Below are 18,168 nucleotides of genomic sequence, written 5' to 3' on the forward strand. Positions count from 1 at the left end.
AGACCAGAGAATCTTATTTCTCACCATCTCAGAGTCCTTCAGGTGTCTTTCAGCAAACTCCATGAGGGCTGTCATGTGTCTTGCACTGAGGAGAGGCTTCCGACAGGCCACTCTGCCATAAAGCCCTGACTGGTGGAGGGCTGCAGTGATGGTTGACTTTCTACAACTTTCTCCCATCTCCTGACTGCATCTCTGGAGCTCAGCCAAAGTGATCTTTGGGTTCTTCTTTACCTCTCTCACCAAGGCTCTTCTCCCCCAGTAGCTCAGCTTGGCCAGACGGCCAGCTCTAGGAAGGGTTCTGGTCATCCCAAACGTCTTCCATTTAAGGATTATGGAGGCCACTGTGCTCTTGGGAACCTTAAGTGCAGCAGAAATTTTTTTGTAACCTTGGCCAGATCTGTGCCTTGCCACAATTCTGTCTCTGAGCTCTTCAGGCAGTTCCTTTGACCTCCTGATTCTCATTTGCTCTGACATGCATTGTGAGCTGTGAGGTCTTATATAGACAGACAGGTGGGTGGCTTTCCTAATCAAGTCCAATCAGTAGAATCAAACACAGCTGGACTCAAATGAAGGGGATCTCAAGGATGATCAGAAGAAATGGAAAGCACCGGAGTTAAATATACGAGTGTCACAGCAAAGGGGCTGAATACCTAGGACCAGGTGATATTTCAGTTTTTATTTTTTAATAAATATGCAACAAATTCAAAAATTCTTTTTTTTGTCTATCAATATGGGGTGCTGTGTGTACGTTAATGAGGGAAAAAATTAATTTAAATGATTTTAGCAAATAGCTGCAATATAACAAAGAGTGAAAAATTGAAGGGGGTCTGAATACTTTCCGTACCCACTGTAAAATTTTTTTAATGAAACGGCTGGCCCATGAGCAGGCCAGAGTCCGCAGCCAAACGGGCATTGCCCAAATGCCCTAATGGCCAGTCCGCCTCTGGCTACATAAAGTCGTGAAGTGCTATTTTGCCCGCCAGCACTCGCATTACTGAGGTGTGGAGAAAACGAAGTTACACTGTTACGGTGCCTTGGGTTGAGGTTCACGGTGCAAGGTGCTATATACCAGTTTGAGGTGACAATGAGCGGTGGGAATATGGGGAAAAAAAACTAAGAAAGTTAAAGCACTCGGGTTAAAAGGCGCTACACTAAATCATAAGACGAGTCACCTCAGCTGCCAGCGCTCTCCTTGTACAAATACACCTTTGAAATTTACAAGTCAAAAGGCTAAATTAGTACACAATTGCAAATTCATATTTAATATGACATCTTTAACATTTCATAGCAGTTTGCAATATTTTTCGATTCTCCCTTAGAGCTATTGTCACTTTGCCATTTTTTTAAATTTGACATGTTCTTAAAAAGAGATTCCTATTCTTCTCCATCCCATCCGGTTGGCCATTTTTGAACATACATGTTTGGATTTGTCATCGGTGTCACTTTTTCCTACAGTATGACACACGGCTTCTTGTCCTTGTAGGGGTTGGCCGATGTCGGGACGCCAGTGAGCAGTGGGTCATTTCGCCGGTGCTCCTGGCAGTACCGGACCAGCGCCGCCGCTGCTTGTGACACCTAGAAAATAAGAAGGTCTTTTCAGTTCTACTCCATTATCAGTCCCAGCTGGTGGGGTGTGGGGACACAGGGACGACATTTACCAGAACATTGTGACATGCTCCTTGCCACCTACTTTGACCTCACCGTCACAGAGGCTGCCCTTATCTCATGCACAGATCCTACCGTTTGCCCTGGTGAGCAGAGCTGTCACTGGTACACCTGGCACGCACATTGGGGGGCCTCTGCTCTTCTCTCTATCCATGTCCAGGCTGGGTCCCATGAATAAGTGGAATGTCGATGACACTCGGCTGTGCCTGTCGCTCCCTCCAGATGACCACAACAGTATCAGCCGGGATCCCTGCATGCCTTACTGAAATTGCATCCAGGACTGAAGGAGCGCCATCTTCAACTCATCAAGGTGGGAGGGATGGCTGGGACCATCACCCGGCAGGGACACCTCCTTAATGGAAGGACAGGGGCAGGTGGCTTATGAAGGGTGCTATTTGGCAGCTCCTCTGGGGTGCAACGGTGCGATTCCTACAGGGCTGTATGGAAATTAGTATTTGCCCACTCAGGCCTGTTGGGTTCCGGAGGTTGCCACCAGGTGGTGCTGCAGGAATTGTTATGCCCTTTATTTTGCCCCAGAAGTAGTCCTGGGCCAAAATTATGCAACACCGGAAGTACTCCTGGGATTTTCAATCTAAGGAGCCAGAGTTGGAAGGGAGAGGATGACGCTTGCTGGAGGAGGTGGTGTTGATGATGATGAGACAGAGTGCCATGAATGAGCATGCTGTGCTTCTGTATGGTGCTTGGTGCTGGTGGGAAACGTTTCCCACTAAGTAAAAGGCTCAGGTTGTGCTGCACTTGTGCCTGGTGTCTGTTGTTTTAGGTGTTGGGGAGCTGGCACATTCTCTGGTGGTCACACTGGCATAGATGGACCTTCTTGTTATCCCAGCTTGTCTTGTTTATTGAACACCCCCATTCCTGTTCAGCATGGCACACAATTTCTGACACCCACCCAAGTCAGTATTCAGCCTTGGGGTGGTGATCAATGACCAACATGCCCTTCATGATGCCACAGTCTCTCAGCTATGTAGCATCCACAATATCAGACCATACCTGATGGAGTAGGCAGCATAACCTCTGGCCCAGGCTTTGGTCCTATCATGTCTAAACTACTGTGACTCTGTGTGGACAGGAGACCCGGTATGTGTCACCAGGCCACTTGCAAATGTTTCAGAATGCAGCAGCACATGTGGTGTTCAACCCGCCTGGGTGGGCACATGTTGCACCTATCTGCTATAGTGGCACCTATTAAGTTCAAATCCTTGATGTCTGAATAGTCAGTGTGGGTCATTACTAAGGTGTATGGAGACACTTGTGAGGTACTCCCCTCCTTCATGCCCACCCAGGTCTGCTGGCGTCTGGTGATGCCACCTCAAATCTCAATCCAGACATTTTTCATGTGTAGCTCTTAGCGGGTGGTACAAGCTGCCCACCTCCATCTAAACCGCTGACTCCCTCAATGTGTTTAAGAAGCGCCTGATGACCCTCACGTTTGGTGAGGTTCTGTCTAACTGATAGCGACTTAGGTTCGCTTGTATCTTATTCGGAGCTCTTCACTTATGGCGATCAATTTCGTCCCCTTGTCCCTAAAGTAATGTTTACTCGATTATGTTATAAAAGCGTCTGCCAAGCTGTGGTGCAGCGAGTCCGCGACTCCGCTGGAATGGCAGGGTTTGTTAGTCTCAGTGGGCGAGTTGATGGGGGTAATTGGAGCGACAAGCAATGCAAGTGATGGTGCGATCGTTCTCAGTTGCTTCTTCTGCTTCTTAAGGTGAGTGATTGAGACGCTGCGCCCGCGGAGCCGTATAAGTACGGGCCGGCACAGAAAGAAAGAACTAGAGCGCGGGAGCGTGCACATGCGCATTAGTGCAGTGCAAGTGGACGAGCCAGCCGGGGGGAGGGGGATGGTGTTATTCAGCGCGGTTACGGGTCACGTGTCGGGGCGAGGGATCGGCGCTAGAGGGGCGCCCACTGAATGTGTGTGTCGAGAAGCTGCAACGATCAAGGTGGTGTCCTCGATTGCGTGTGCGAGAAGGAGGGTGAGAGGACAACCGACAGTGAGCGGTCTGGCAGGAGGTCGGCAGTTAGAGGACCGCGGCTGCCGACGTCTCTCCAGGTGAGCGAGCAATGGAAGGAGATGTTCTTGGCTCACTTGCTCCAGTGACTGTCGCTTTAGCCGCGTTTTAAACACTTGGATTGTTACCCCTTTATGGATTATTTACCTACCCAGGGGTTTGTTTCCTGCCTTGCGCCCTGTGTTGGCTGGGATTGGCTCCAGCAGACCCCGTGACCCTGTGTTAGGATATAGCGGGTTGGAGAGAATGACTGATTTGAAATACTGCACTTTCGTTTTGGACACAGTTTTGGTTTGTTTTATTAAAAGCACTTGGACACTTTTACACCATCCCCTTACTACAAGTGTGACTATTGTCCCCATCTACGAGATCCATTATCGATGGTGTCGGGTTCGAGGGGCTCCCAAATGGGAAGGTGGAGCAGTCACACAAGCAAATCGATGTAGTCAATGACGTGCATTAGCTGATCCTCCACATGTAAAACCCCTGACACTTCCGCTAAGGCTCCATGCCTTTTCTCAGCTGGCCATGCACCATGGGCTCAGAGCTAACTGCATGGCCCTAAAAGTGACAGCAACTACCATTCCGGCGCTGCCCACCTTGATTCTGTCTATGCCAGCCTCCAGTCGCAGTTGCTCCACAGCCTGTCTGGCCCGCGCAGCGGTGGTGCTGCTGCACAAGTTCCCGGACATCAGATCCTGCACAGAGGGGAAAAAAAAAAGTGAGGCTAATAATCTGCAAACAGGGTACCTGGCACACCCGGGGTTAACTGGGCAAACAAGAACTACAAGGGCACAAAAATGCAACATTTGCACTGATGCCCTCTGGCAAAACCGTCTGCTGAAAGCATTTGCATGTCTGTGATTCGTGTCAAGGCAACACAGCATGTGGTGGTGCAGCCTCGGTGCTCCACAGCTTCTCTGGAGTTGGCACGTCTTCCCTGATTTTAACGCTGCAGCTTTTTGAGAGGCATTTCCTTTAACCCATTGATTTTTTCTAGCATGCTTGTCCAGTTCAGGGTCAACAAGAGACCAGGGCATATCTAAGTAGCACCAGGCATAAGACGGGTACTAGTTTTAGATGGGCACCAGTTAATCACATAGCACATCATTAATTATAATCCATCCATTTTCTATGTGGCTTTCCACAAAAAACTGGTGCCTATCAGCATAGGGCATAATATAGGCATCAGCTCTGGATGGGATGCCAGTTTATCACTGAGCATGTGATTATGATAAGACCTCTAATTGGCTTAACACATGATTAGGGTAATTATTTCTATCTGGCAAACCATGGAAACCTGGTGCTTATAAGCAAGGGGCTTAATGCAGATGCTACTTTGGACACAACGTACACCATCATAATAACCCTTTCATTTTCTAGCCTGTTTTTCCAGTTCATGGTCACCTGGGTATATGGATATATCCAGGCAGTCCTGATCTATAGGCAGGTACTAACTTTGGGTGGGGCACCAGCACGTCACACAACACACCATCATAACAACCCATCCATTTTCTAACTGGTGTTTGCCAGCACAGGGTATGATGCAGGAGCCAGCTTTATATAGGGTACCAGTCTAACTAGCTTATCTAGTTCAGGACTTCTGAAAACTGCTGTCCATCCTGGCAGTACTGGACATAATACTGGTTCCAGTTTTGGATGGGCACTAGCCCATCACAGAACACATCGTTATGATAATCCATCCATTTTCACTCTGGCTTTCCACAAAAAGATGGTGCCTATCAGCATAAGGCATAATGTAGGTGCCAACTACTGTATGTTTATCACAGGGCACATGATTATAATAGCATATTGACTTTTTTAGTGGCTTGTCCAATTAAATATGCGGACAACAATTTTGGATGATTCGCTGTGGCAATCCTGAACAGGAGCAGCCGAAAGAAGAAGAAGTCCAGTTCAGAATCACTGAAAAGTGGTCCCTTGGCAGCATTGGGCATTATGTAGATACCATCTTTGAATGTGGTACCAGTCCATAACAGAGCACATCATGATAAAATAATACATCCATTTTCTGACCAAAATAATTTTAATAATAATAATTCATCCATTTTCTAACTAGCTTATGCAAGCTTGGGTCATAATGAAGGTGCCAATTCATCACAGAGCACATCCTCATATTAAAAAATTCATTTTTGTGATTGGCTTACCACACAATCCTGGCAGCATTGGGTATAATGCAGGTACCAACTTTGGATGGGGGTGCCAGTCTGTTTTAGAGCATGTCAACATAGAAATCCATCCATTATCTAACTGGCTTACCACAGAATGCTGGAGCCTATCCTGGCAGCATTGGTCCTAATGCAGATGCCAATTTTAGTTGGAGTGCCAGTCCATCACAGAGTAAATTAATAATAAAAATAATACATTCATTTTCTGAACACATCATTATAATAATAAAAATAATAATTCATCCATTTTCTAACTATCTTACCCCATAAATCTGGTGCCTGTAAGCATGGGGCATAATGAAGATGCCAACTTTGGATCGGTGCTAGTTCATCACAGATAAATTAATTTTCAGATTGGCTTACCACAGAGAGCTAGCACTTATCCTGGCAGCACTGGTTATAATGGAGGTGAAAACTCTAGATGGGGTGCTAGTCCATCTCATTGTGATAATAATAATATATCCATTTTTCTAATCCACGTAACCAGTTTTAGGTCGTAAGGGGATTTTTCCTATCTTGTCACACCTGGGCAATAAGGTGCCAGTCCATCACACAGCACGTCATTATAATAATCCACCCATCTTCTAATTGGTGGATCTGGTTCATGACTGCAGGAAGCTGGTGCCTACTTGGCGTAGTAAGGCTGGTAACAACCTGAGATGAGGTGCCAGACCATTACAGGGCACCCCCATGCTCACTCACTCACTCACCCACCCAGTTGAGGTGCTCTTTAATTTTTATGGTTGAGGTCCCTTAATTCCTAACAGGTTTTTCCAGTTGCTGTAACACTTACCTGCTCCAGGGTGTTTTCTTGTAGAAGTCGCCAAACTAGACGGTAGAATCTCAGCCAATTCTTGAGATGTTAAAAGCTCACCCTGATGGGCGTCGGGCACATGCCTGACTTGGCCCCAGTAATTTATCTGCTATTCGTAGCCGTCGCTCTCCTAATGATAAAGAGTGGAATTGTCCCACAGGGCCGCCCTAACAGAGCCTCATTTCACAATGGCTTGGCTTGTCTCGTGTCAGGAGCCTTGGTATTTATTAGAACATGCTGGAGCGGCAGCCCCTCTGAAGTGCGGGATTCAAAAGAATGAAATGGCAGACATCAAACGGCTCTTTAGATTCAATTGACTCCATGCAGGCGTCTGACCTTCTTCTTCAATAGGGGATGAGGGTGCTGGCCGGGTGCTGTAAAGTTCAAGGGGATAAAGACGGAGAGAAAAGACATAAAATACAACTGGGATGGGACCTGATTAAATGGGCATCACGCAAGGACCAGGGAAACAGTACGGAGGTGCCAGTCACCCAAATTTGCATGCCTTTGTAAAGCAGGAGAAACAAGAAACAAAGCGTCACATGGAGAACATGTAGACTCCACATAGACGTTAACCGAGTGTCATGGAGTTGGGAGTCAGCAGCACTTACCACTGTCCCACTATGTGGACCCCCCACCCCATATCATGCCGCTTCATAATATGCTGTAACGTAACATTCTCAGACTTACTCAGTCCAGTTTAGCTTCATTGGGTGCCAGAGCCTGTCTTGGCTACAAGGATTGGGCAGGACAGAGTGACATCAAATGACACTAAATGACATCTGGCTGAATGCTTACTAGGAGACAAACCTGTGCCATCTCAAGTTTCTGGACTTCTTGGTTTAGGTAGCCCCACCATTTCTCAAAACCTAATATTTGGAAAAGCATAACTTTTATATAATATAATATAATATAATATAATATAATATAATATAATATAATATAATATAATATACAGTGCATTGAGAATCTATTCCCACTCTCAACCCATCTCAAATAGATAATTCCAGAATGGTCTCCATTCCATCTGAACTAGTGTGGTGCTGAGGTACCCCCCATTGCATGGTGGTACCTCGGTCCTAATCTGGGGATCCTGAGGAGGTTGGTCATGTGGTGGGTGCGGAAACCCGCTGTGTCAGCACCTTCTCCTAACCTCCTCTTCCTCCTCCTCCTCCTCTTCTGTAATTTGCAGACTTCTCTGGAATCACTTAGGCTTTGGGGTTCCCTCCACACTGTGGTTGACACGTTGCGGGTGGCTGGAGCTACCAAGGTGTCATCTGTCCTGATCCTGCTAGATCTCTCCTCTGCCTTCGACGTGGTCAACCATTCAGATCCTCCTCGTCACCCTCTTTGACCTTTGCATCACTGGGACTGCCCCTCTGGTGGTTTGAGTCCTCCCTCTTGGGCAGATCCTACCATGTGTTCTGACGTAGAGAGGTGTCAAGGGGTGCACCAGGCTAGTATGGGGGTGCTGGGTCTTCTCCATTTCTCTCTGTACACCTCATCAATAGGCTCTGTCATTGTGTGCCATGGTTCCTCTTATCACTGGCATGCCTGTGATAGTCAGCTGGGACTGGCGTTCCTTCCTGAGGACCACGCAGTATCAGATAGCATCGCTGCATGTCTCACTGATATCTCAACCTTTGGATTGAAGGGGCACCATCTCCAGCTCAACCTGGCAAAGGCAGAACTCCTTCTTGTCCCAACCAGCCTGTCTTGTGTTCAGCTTGGTCCATTATGGCAAACACTTACCAAGTGAGTATGCAACCTTGGGGTGGTCATCGATGGTCCTTCACTGACCATGTTGCTACAATCTCTCAGTCTTGCAAATTCATTCTATAAAACATTGGCAAGATCAGACCATCTCAGAGTATACAGCCTGGTCCAGGCTCTGGCCTTGTCACCTCTGGACCACTGCAGCTCTCTGCTAGCTGGAATGCGACATGTGCCACAAAGCTGCTCCACATGACTCAAAATGAAGCAGCATGCCTGGTGTTCAGCCAGCTGAGGTGGGCACATGTCACCCCACTTTTCAGATCAGCAGACTGCCTCCCTGTGACAACACACGTTAAGCCCAAATCTTTGGTGCTGCCCTACAGGGTGGTCAACGGGTCAGCACCGTCATATATGGAGACACTTGTGGGGTCCTTCTCATCCAATCAGGTCTGCTGATGAATGGCATCTGGTGATGCCACCTCTGCATGACATCAAATCTCAATCTGGACTCTCTTCATGTGTAGCTTCCAGCTGGTTGGATTAGCTGACCCCCTGAATGTGTTAAAGAAGCATTTGAAGACCCTCTTGTTAGGTGATAATGGCTGTTAGGTTCTTGTAATCTGGGGATTGTAACCCACTTGTATTTTGTTCTGAACTCTTCACTTGCGATGATCAATATTGTCACCTTGTTCCGTCACACTTGTCCCCATACAGCCCTCCAGAGTGGTGTTTACTCAGTTATGGTGACCTCTTTTGTAAGTCTCTTTGGATAAGAGCAAATGAATGCAAATGGTAAAGTAGTCAGACCCCTTCACTTGTGCTAACATCTTTTAAATTCATTCCACTCCCCCCACCCCAGCCCCCAAATTAAGCAATTGTAACCCACTTGTATTTTGTTCTGAGCCCTTCACTTGCATGGTGTCAGTGTGAACCACTAGTCCAGCGTTCCTCAACCTTTAAGTATTTGCGGCCCGAGTTTTCATAGCAGTTTTAATCGCACCCCCCTAACGTTTTTTGAAAGGAGTCCACTAATGCCAATTTGTTCTTTTTTAATTAATGATATACCATTGATGAACATTTTATTATACCTACTTCACTTTTATCGACATTTATCTAACTCTATATTTATTTTTCTAGTATCAGAATGTAGTTTAAGTTCATTTGTTTTGGTTTCAATAGATGGATTTTTCATATTTTTGATTCTTGTTTTCTTTTTATCATATTTTCACACCCTCCCCTTTTTGTTACTTCGCGCCCCCCCCCTAGGGGCCCGCTCCACAATTTGAGAACCACTGCACTAGGGGACGTTGCAGCACCCCCCAAACCCCAGAAACAACAGCACCGATGCACAAATACCTACATACATTCTACACCTCCAAAAATATGACTCTCCCCTTCTCTACTCCACCCAGGTGGGCTTCGTGTTCAGACCCCTTCACTTGTGCTAAACTCTTATAAATTCATTCCACTCCCCTACCCACCCCAACAACAACAAGCAATTGTAACTTTCTCATATTTTGTTCTAAGCCCTTCACTTGCATGGTGTCAAATCTCAATCCACTGTGAACCACTAGGGGGCGTACATAGTTAATAGTGTTCAGACCCCCTTCAGTTGTGCTAAAATCTTTTAAATTCACCACCCCCAAATAAGCAATTGTAACCCACTTGTATTTTGTTCCGAGCCCTTCATTTGCGTGGTGTCAGTGTGAACTACTTGGGGGTATTGCAGCACCCCACACACAAACCCCAGAAACAACAGCACAGATGCACTTCCAGATGTGTCACAAATACCTTCATACATTCTACACATCCAAAAATATAATTCTGCCCTTCTCCACTACACCCAGTGAGCTTTGTGTTCAGACCCCTTCACTTGTGCTAAACTCATTCCAAACCCCCCTTACCCCCCAAGGGTCCCATAAAGCAATTTTAACCCCTGTGAAAGCTGGCCCGGACACACACAGACGGACATCATAAGTTCACCCAACACACTGTTTATTTACAATATTTACAATTATTCGTGCATCAACCCCAGTGCCTCTTGCACCGATTCCCCCAAAGTCCAGGGCTCACAGTCTTTGTGCCTTCTCTTCCTGGCCGCCTCCAATCCTCTCCCCAGCTCTGTCTCGCTACCTCCCGACATCCACCAATGACTGGAGGGAGGCGGCCCCTCTTATAGGAACCCGGATGGGCTCCAGCTGCTTCCCGGCAATTGATCTTGGCCACACCCCTGTGTGGCAGAAGTGCTGGCTGCGCACCCGGAAGCCGTCCGGGTGTCCCCGGTTGTCTTCCCCCAGAAGTGCCGGGCTCCTGGGATAAATAGGCACTGGGGCGCCGCCTGCCGGTGGCCACGGGTCCCTACAGGGCTGGGCTTCGAAGCCCCCTACCCGAGGCCTCCTGCATAACCAGGACGGACGTCCCCTCTCGGTCTGGAGGAGGCACACGCCTCCTCTGGTCCTCCAGCGCCCCGCCGGGCTCCAGCCCCGGCCAAGGACCACACGGGATAAACCGGCATCGGGGTGCCGCCTGGCGGTGGCCACGGGTCCCTACAGGGCTGGGCTTCCAAGCCCTCTACCCGAGGCCCCCAACATAACCAGGACGGACGCCCCCTCGCGGTCTGGAGGAGGCACAAGCGCCACACCCCCTAGTATTTTGATCTGAGCTCTTCACTTGCACGGTGTCAGTATGAACCACTAGGGGGTGTAAATAGTTAATAGCGTTCAGAAACCTTCACTTCTGCTAAAATCTTTTAAATTCATCCCCCCCACCCCTCCACCCCATAAAGCAATTATAACCCCCTAGTATTTTGATCTGAGCCCTTCACTTGCACGGTGTCAGTGTGAACCACTAGGGGGCGTAATAAGTGTTCAGACCCCATCACTTGTGCTAAAATCTTTTAAATTCATAATCTCAAGCAACACTCGATACCCCAGAATGACACATCAAAAAACAGGACTTTTGAAACTTTTTTGCAAATTTATTCAAATTTATTCAAATGAAACAAACAAAAAAATGAGCCAAGAATTGTCGTTAAGGTTATTTTATTTTGCACCTTTCCACCCTGATATTGCACCACAAGGGTGTCGGCATTTTTAACATGGGAGTTCCAGCAGGTGAGGAGGCTTGTTGTAAAACCGCACAGGGCGTTCAAACTGGCTGCTGATCCTGTTATTTAAATGGCGATTTAAATTTAAGTGGTGAGGGCCCGCCACGGCCCAGGGTGTTGTTTTATTTATTTTTTTTCCCCCCATAAAGGTAAGCTTTGCTGAAGAAGGCAGATTCCTTTACATTGACGCCACAGCAGCAATGCCGTCTTACTCGTTTGGTAATTGCGTTTTCAGCTGGAGCGGGTGAAGTGTCATCTTATTGGTCACCTCTCTCCGTATTTAAAAGGAACGAGAAGAGGAGTTCCTCATTGAGAGGAGGGCTGCGCTTTGTGCTCCGTCGTTACCTGATCAACCCTGCGGGGCGAAACAGCCTGCTACACGAAGAGGAGAAATGTAAGTAAATGAAACAGGCCTCTGCCTGAATGTACTTTACTAGAAGTAACCTGGCATTGCAGTAGAGGTCCTTGGAAATACTTTGCACAGGGAATAGAGAATCCTGATCACGAGTGTTGCCTTCCCGGTGTTCATGTCTCGCGTGTCCTGCGCTGCTCTGACCTTCCATCCCCTTGTGCTCGCCATTCAATCCAGCTCTCTGTGCCTCTGGATGGCTCTACCTACAAGTTGTTGTAATTTAATGCAAGTTGGGCATTGCAGTATGGCCACCTCATGGAATCCTGGCTGCACTCACCTTCTGTGCTGGGTTTGCGTGTTCTCCCTGCGTGTGAGTGGATTTTTTTTCCAGTTTCAGGTGCTCCACCTTTCTAGTGATTGATAGATCATGGATACAAGCGGTGGAGACCAGCTTCCCTCCTTCTCAGGGTGTCTGAGATTGGGTGAGGATGGCAGACATTTAGGTGGGGAATCAAAGCAGAGCTGATGCTTCTCTGCATTGAAATGAGCCACTCGAGGTGGTTTGGGCATCTGATTAGGATGCCCTCCTGGAGAAGACCTCTGGGCAGATCCGTGAGACACCGGAGAGATTATATGTCCCAGCTGGCCTGGGAATGCCTCAGGATTCCTTTAAAGGAGGTGATGGGTAAAAGGGATGTCTGGGTGTCTTTGTGTTGACTGCTGCCTCTGCAGCTTGGACTGGTTAAGTGATAAAATGGATGGATGGATGGTGATTTGCTTTTCCTCACAAATCACAAAGGTATCCAGGTTTGTTTAACTGGCAGCTCAAAATTAGCCCTGTGATGGACCAGCAGACTATCTAAATTTAGGTTCTGCCTTGCCTAAAGCTGTGAGGGCCGTGCACCTTGAATTTGACTGGAGAATATTGGGCTCTGCTTTCTTTTTGTGTAAGATGGGCGGCACAGTGGTTAGCACTGCTGCTTCATGCCTCCCATGTTCAAATCCTGGCATTTTCTTTATGGCATTTGCATGTTCTCCCTGTGTCTTTACATGGACTTTAACACAACGTGGCCCCTGGGTGTATTTCAGATGTGCCCATCCTTACCGTTTTGGCCTGGAGCTGGGGCTGGTCCTCCCATACCACTATAATCTGTATTGGCCTCCCAGTGCTCTGGTTGAACTGCCACTAACCCAAAAAACAATTGGATTACCTGGTAACTGTACATCGGCTTTGCATGAGTGGGCCCTGTGAAAGACTGGCACTCTGTTTAAGTTTATGTCCAGCACTGCGCCTAAAGCAGGGGGGTCTCAGCACCTTGAACTGAACTCAGCTGAAGCTGTCTGGGTAGGCACCAGATTCCCACTGCACACCTACACTAGATGAACAGATAGATAGATAGATATGAATGGATGGTACTGTATGACATCTGTCTATCTATCTATCTATCTATCTTATAGTGCCTTTCATATCTATCTATCTATCTATCTATCTATCTATTATATAGTGCCTTTCATATCTATCTATCTCTATCTATCTATCTATCTATCTATCTATCTATCTATCTATTATATAGTGCCTTTCATATTTATCTATCTATCTATCATTATATAGTGCCTTTCATATCTATCTATCTATCTATCTATCCATCCATTATCCAACCTGCTATATCCTAACTACAGGGTCACGGGGGGTCTGCTGGATGCAATCCCAGCCAACACAGGCGCAAGGCATTTAACAAACCCCAGGCAGGGCGCCAGCCCACCGCAGGGCGCGCATACACCCACACCCACACACCAAGCACGCATTGGGGACAATTTAGAATTGCCAATGCACCTAATCTGCATGTCTTTGGACTGTGTGAGGAAACCCACGCAGACATGGGGAGAACATGCAAACTCCACGCAAGGAGGACCTGGGAAGAGAACCCAAGGTCTCCTAACTGTGAGGCAGCAGCCACTGTACCGCCCTATCTATCTATCTATCTATCTATCTATCTATCTATCTATCTATCTATCTATCTATCTATCTATCTATCTATCTATCTATCTATTATTTAGTGCCTTACATGTATCTTTTTATACATTATATAGTGCCTTCATATCTATCTATCTATCTATCTATGATATCAGATGCTCTGTATGTTCTCGCTATACGTTCTTGATGCTCGATTACCATTGCTTGGTGTCCTTTCTTCACACTTCATCTTGTATTGTGCTCACTGGGACAGACTTCAGCTCTCCCATGACTCTGCTTCAGATAAGCAGGTTTAAGAAATGGACGGATGTGTGGATAGCCACCTCAGCTTGTGTATTAATGTAGATCAAGCCCTGTACAAGAGAATGTATTATATATGCATGTGCACTGAAGTGAATGTCAATGTAGAGACATTTATTTGCTTGAATTCAACTTGGCTGCTGCCAGCAATGAGTGCAGCTCCCAGCAATCCCTCAGTAGTCAGATGTATTTACACCACAACAATACTTTTTGGAAGACGTGGTAATTATTCCAAAATAACAATCACCACTACTTCTCACCCATTCATTATGAATGTTTAATTAATCATTTGCAGTTCAATTTCATTTTGAATCTGCATTTTTTCGTGTCACACTTACAGCACATCCCCTGCCTCAGGTAATTCTCTCGTGTTTACTCCCTCTTCTACAATCAGCCCTCATTATGTGAGCTACGGGGCTTGACTAGTGATTCCTACGCCATTCTTCTCATATGTCTAAATGAATGATGGCCACCTTTGATGGGACTTGTAAATAATAGAGCAGCAGCTAGTCCTGTCTTTCAAGGTGCAGGCTCTTCAATGGAAGACATTTTCCTGCTTTTTTTTTAATTGTCCCACATGAAATAAGAGCAAGAATCACAAGCCTAGGGATTAATTAATTCATTTTTGTAAAGCTCCTTTGCAGAAAAAAATGATCACAAGAAACTTTGCAAAGTAAATAACATTACAGACTTTAAAGAAACAGCACAAAGGAAAATCATAACAAAAATAAAGAGTTATTATAAAGGATAAGTGGGTTAAATGTTGACACAATGTAAGTTTACAAATATCTAAGAAAACAGAATTTAAAAACAAACAGCAATGAAGAGAATTAAAATGATCGTCATGCTGGGTTGGTATATCCACCTTATAAAAAGGACAAGTGTCTGTTCTCTTCGTAAGCCTAAGATGGCTTGTGAGTGGAATGAAAGCAGCAAAATATGGGAAATCTCCTGAGGAAAACCTGGTGGGGCCTGCAAGAAAGCCGAACCTTGGGAGAAGACCAGCAAGACAATAAGAACGTGTACACTCACCTAAAGGATTATTAGGAACACCTGTTCAATTTCAAATTAATGCAATTATCTAATCAAGTAATCACATGGCAAATGATTCAATGCATTTAGGGGTGTGGTCCTGGTCAAGACAATCTCCTGAACTCCAAACTGAATGTCAGAATGGCAAAGAAAGGTGATTTAAGCAATTTTGAGCGTGGCATGGTTGTTGGTGCCAGACGGGCCGGTCTGAGTATTTCACAATCTGCTCAGTTACTGGGATTTTCACGCACAACCATTTCTAGGGTTTACAAAGAATGGTGTGAAAAGGGAAGAACATCCAGTATGCGGCAGTCCTGTGGCCGAAAATACCTTGTTGAGGCCAGAGGTCAGAGGAGAATGGGCCGATTGATTCAAGCTGATAGAAGAGCAACTTTGACTGAAATAACCACTCGTTACAACCGAGGTATGCAGCAAAGCATTTGTGAAGCCACAACACGCACAACCTTGAGGCGGATGGGCTACAACAGCAGAAGACCCCACCGGGTACCACTCATCTCCACTACAAATAGGAAAAAGAGGCTACAATTTGCACGAGCTCACCAAAATTGGACAGTTGAAGACTGGAAAAATGTTGCCTGGTCTGATGAGTCTCGATTTCTGTTGAGACATTCAAATGGTAGAGTCAGAATTTGGCATAAACAGAATGAGAACATGGATCCATCATGCCTTGTTACCACTGTGCAGGCTGGTGGTGGTGGTGTAATGGTGTGGGGGATGTTTTCTTGGCACAGTTTAGGCCCCTTAGTGCCAATTGGGCATCGTTTAAATGCCACGGGCTACCTGAGCATTGTTTCTGACCATGTCCATCCCTTCATGACCACCATGTACCCATCCTCTGATGGCTACTTCCAGCACGATAATGCACCATGTCACAAAGCTCGAATCATTTCAAATTGGTTTCTTGAACATGACAATGAGTTCACTGTACTAAAATGGCCCCCACAGTCACCAGATCTCAACCCAATAGAGCATCTTTGGGATGTGTTGGAACGGGAGCTTCGTGTCCTGGATGTGCATCCCACAAATCTCAATCAACTGCAAGATGCTATCCTATTAATATGGGCCAACATTTCTAAAGAACGCTTTCAGCACCTTGTTGAATCAATGCCACGTAGAATTAAGGCAGTTCTGAAGGCAAAAGGGGGTCAAACACCATATTAGTATGGTGTTCCTAATAATCCTTTAGGTCAGTGTATAAAGCCAAAGCTGCGTGGGAGCGGCTTCAAACCAACAATGTCAATGTCCTGCAGCGGACGAGTCCGAGTTCAGATGTCAGTCTGAAGCAGACCCCTTCACTTTCTGGACAATTTATTGTGATGTAGACTTCATTTTAAATTGCTTGGTTTTTGTCCTGACATACAATATGAATTATGGGACCTTCTATGCACAGGCCTACGTGCGCCCTTCAAATGAGGCCTATTAATTCAGTTTGCCACAGATGGACTCCAAATGATTTCTTGACACACCTCAAGGAGAATTAGAACAATAGGATCCACCTGACCACACATATATCATATATATATATCTCTCTGTTATATTAAAAAAATCCTGGGAAGAGACTTTTTATCCTGAGATGAGATGGGATCTTTTGAAAAGAGACACTTTCACGTCTCATGAGACAAGACTTTGTGCCAAGAGATTTAACCATAAAAGACAAAGAGAAGATGACAAAGTAGAATGTCGTAAAGAATTCAAAAAAGGTGGTGCAATACACATTCAGAGCAGGTTAGAGATAATGGAAGTATGAAAAAAAATATATATATATATATATATATATATATATTCATAGCATTCGTATTCTGAGTCCCGATCTCATTGTATGGGTGGTTACCTGCCAGGTAACACATGTGGTTGGTCTGCCAGTCGGCAAACATCTGCCAAAGGCCCTCTCAGTTGCAAGAAGCAGATCATAGAATGTTACATAGTTCACTGTCAAATAATGCAGAGTACGCGACACGTGTTTCACCCTTATTTGGGCTCATCAGGTGTACACACTCCACTGCACCCCTTATGGGGATCGAACCTCAGACGTCAGCATCAGAGGTGAAGCCTCTTTACACTGCACCACGATGTGTGGTTTGTTTATTTGACAGCCTGGAGAGCGGAGTAATTACATTCATAGCATTCGTAGTCTGAGTCCTGATCTGATTGTATGGATGGTTACCTACCAGTTAACGACTGGCAGACCAACCACATGCATTACCTGGTAGGTAACCACCAGGTTTTATAGAACAACCGGAAGTACTCCAGGTGCTCCCAGACCTTCTTCCAGCATCACTTCCAGTTACCCAAAGCTCAGGAGGGGGTTCCCCTCTCATGTTCTTACGCTGAATGTGCCCTCTTCCCTGGTCCTTACCTCACAGGGGCATCCTGGCTGGGCAAGGTCCCCGGCCGTCCACCACAATATATATGTATACAGTACTGTATGTATGTATATACAGGGTAGGATTCAAAAGTAATGAGCCTCATTTTGTTCTGACGCGACGCATGCCGCGTGCGCCCACTTGCCAGCGACGGCGACGGTGGGTGTTGGCTTCACAACGCAACGGAGCTCCTACCACTCCGAGCTTTCGGAGCGGTAGGATCAGCCTTGACGGGAAGCCCTGTGCGGTAGTGTGTTACACGCAGAAATGGAAAGTTCATTAGAGCAACGGTACGCGATCAAGTTCTTCGGAGTGAAGGAGATCATCCACTACGAGTTTGTCCCGCAAGGACAGACCGTGAATGCTGCTTACTACTTGGAAGTCCTGAAAAGGCTGAAAAGAAGCGTCACGCGCAAGCGAAGGGACATCAAGGACAGCTGGAAACTTCACCACGATAATGCGCCCAGCCACACCGCCTTCATTGTGAGCGCCTAACTGGCCCGGGTGAACGTTCCGGTGGTCCCCCAGCCTCCCTACAGTCCGGACGTGTCGCCTTCTGACTTCTTCTTGTTTCCGGGCTTAAAATCAGCACTGAAAGGAAA

At 46.4% G+C, this 18,168-nt stretch overlaps 2 protein-coding genes across 2 annotated transcripts in view; one reads left to right on the top strand and one right to left on the bottom strand.

Moving 5' to 3' along the window:
* Positions 1-798: 798 nt before the first annotated feature.
* LOC120540036 (guanine nucleotide-binding protein G(I)/G(S)/G(O) subunit gamma-7-like) lies at positions 799-6,882 on the bottom strand. The gene is made up of 3 exons (XM_039770487.1): positions 6,681-6,882; positions 4,298-4,396; positions 799-1,575 (listed from the first exon to the last, which is right to left on the bottom strand). The coding sequence occupies exons 2-3, from the start codon at positions 4,388-4,390 to the stop codon at positions 1,450-1,452; spliced, it is 219 nt and encodes a 72-aa protein (XP_039626421.1). The 5' UTR covers positions 4,391-4,396; positions 6,681-6,882; the 3' UTR covers positions 799-1,449.
* Positions 6,883-11,815: 4,933 nt separating this feature from the next.
* dhps (deoxyhypusine synthase) overlaps positions 11,816-18,168 on the top strand; it is a 30,394-nt gene continuing 24,041 nt past the window's right edge. The window contains exon 1 of the mRNA XM_039770489.1: positions 11,816-11,917. The gene's annotated coding sequence lies outside the window, so the exon portion shown is untranslated. The remainder of the gene's footprint in view (positions 11,918-18,168) is intronic.

The sequence above is a fragment of the Polypterus senegalus genome, chromosome 12, assembly GCF_016835505.1.
Source record: "Polypterus senegalus isolate Bchr_013 chromosome 12, ASM1683550v1, whole genome shotgun sequence".
In the NCBI taxonomy this organism is placed as follows: domain Eukaryota; kingdom Metazoa; phylum Chordata; class Cladistia; order Polypteriformes; family Polypteridae; genus Polypterus; species Polypterus senegalus.

What these genes read in the sequence shown, in the direction of transcription:
- LOC120540036 (XM_039770487.1), bottom strand. Translation starts at nt 4,390, where the DNA reads ATGTCCGGGAACTTGTGCAGCAGCACCACCGCTGCGCGGGCCAGACAG. An exon ending in CTGGCATAGACAGAATCAAG is followed by an intron (nt 1,576 to 4,297) that starts GTGGGCAGCGCC and finishes CTTATTTTCTAG; the next exon opens with GTGTCACAAGCAGCGGCGGC.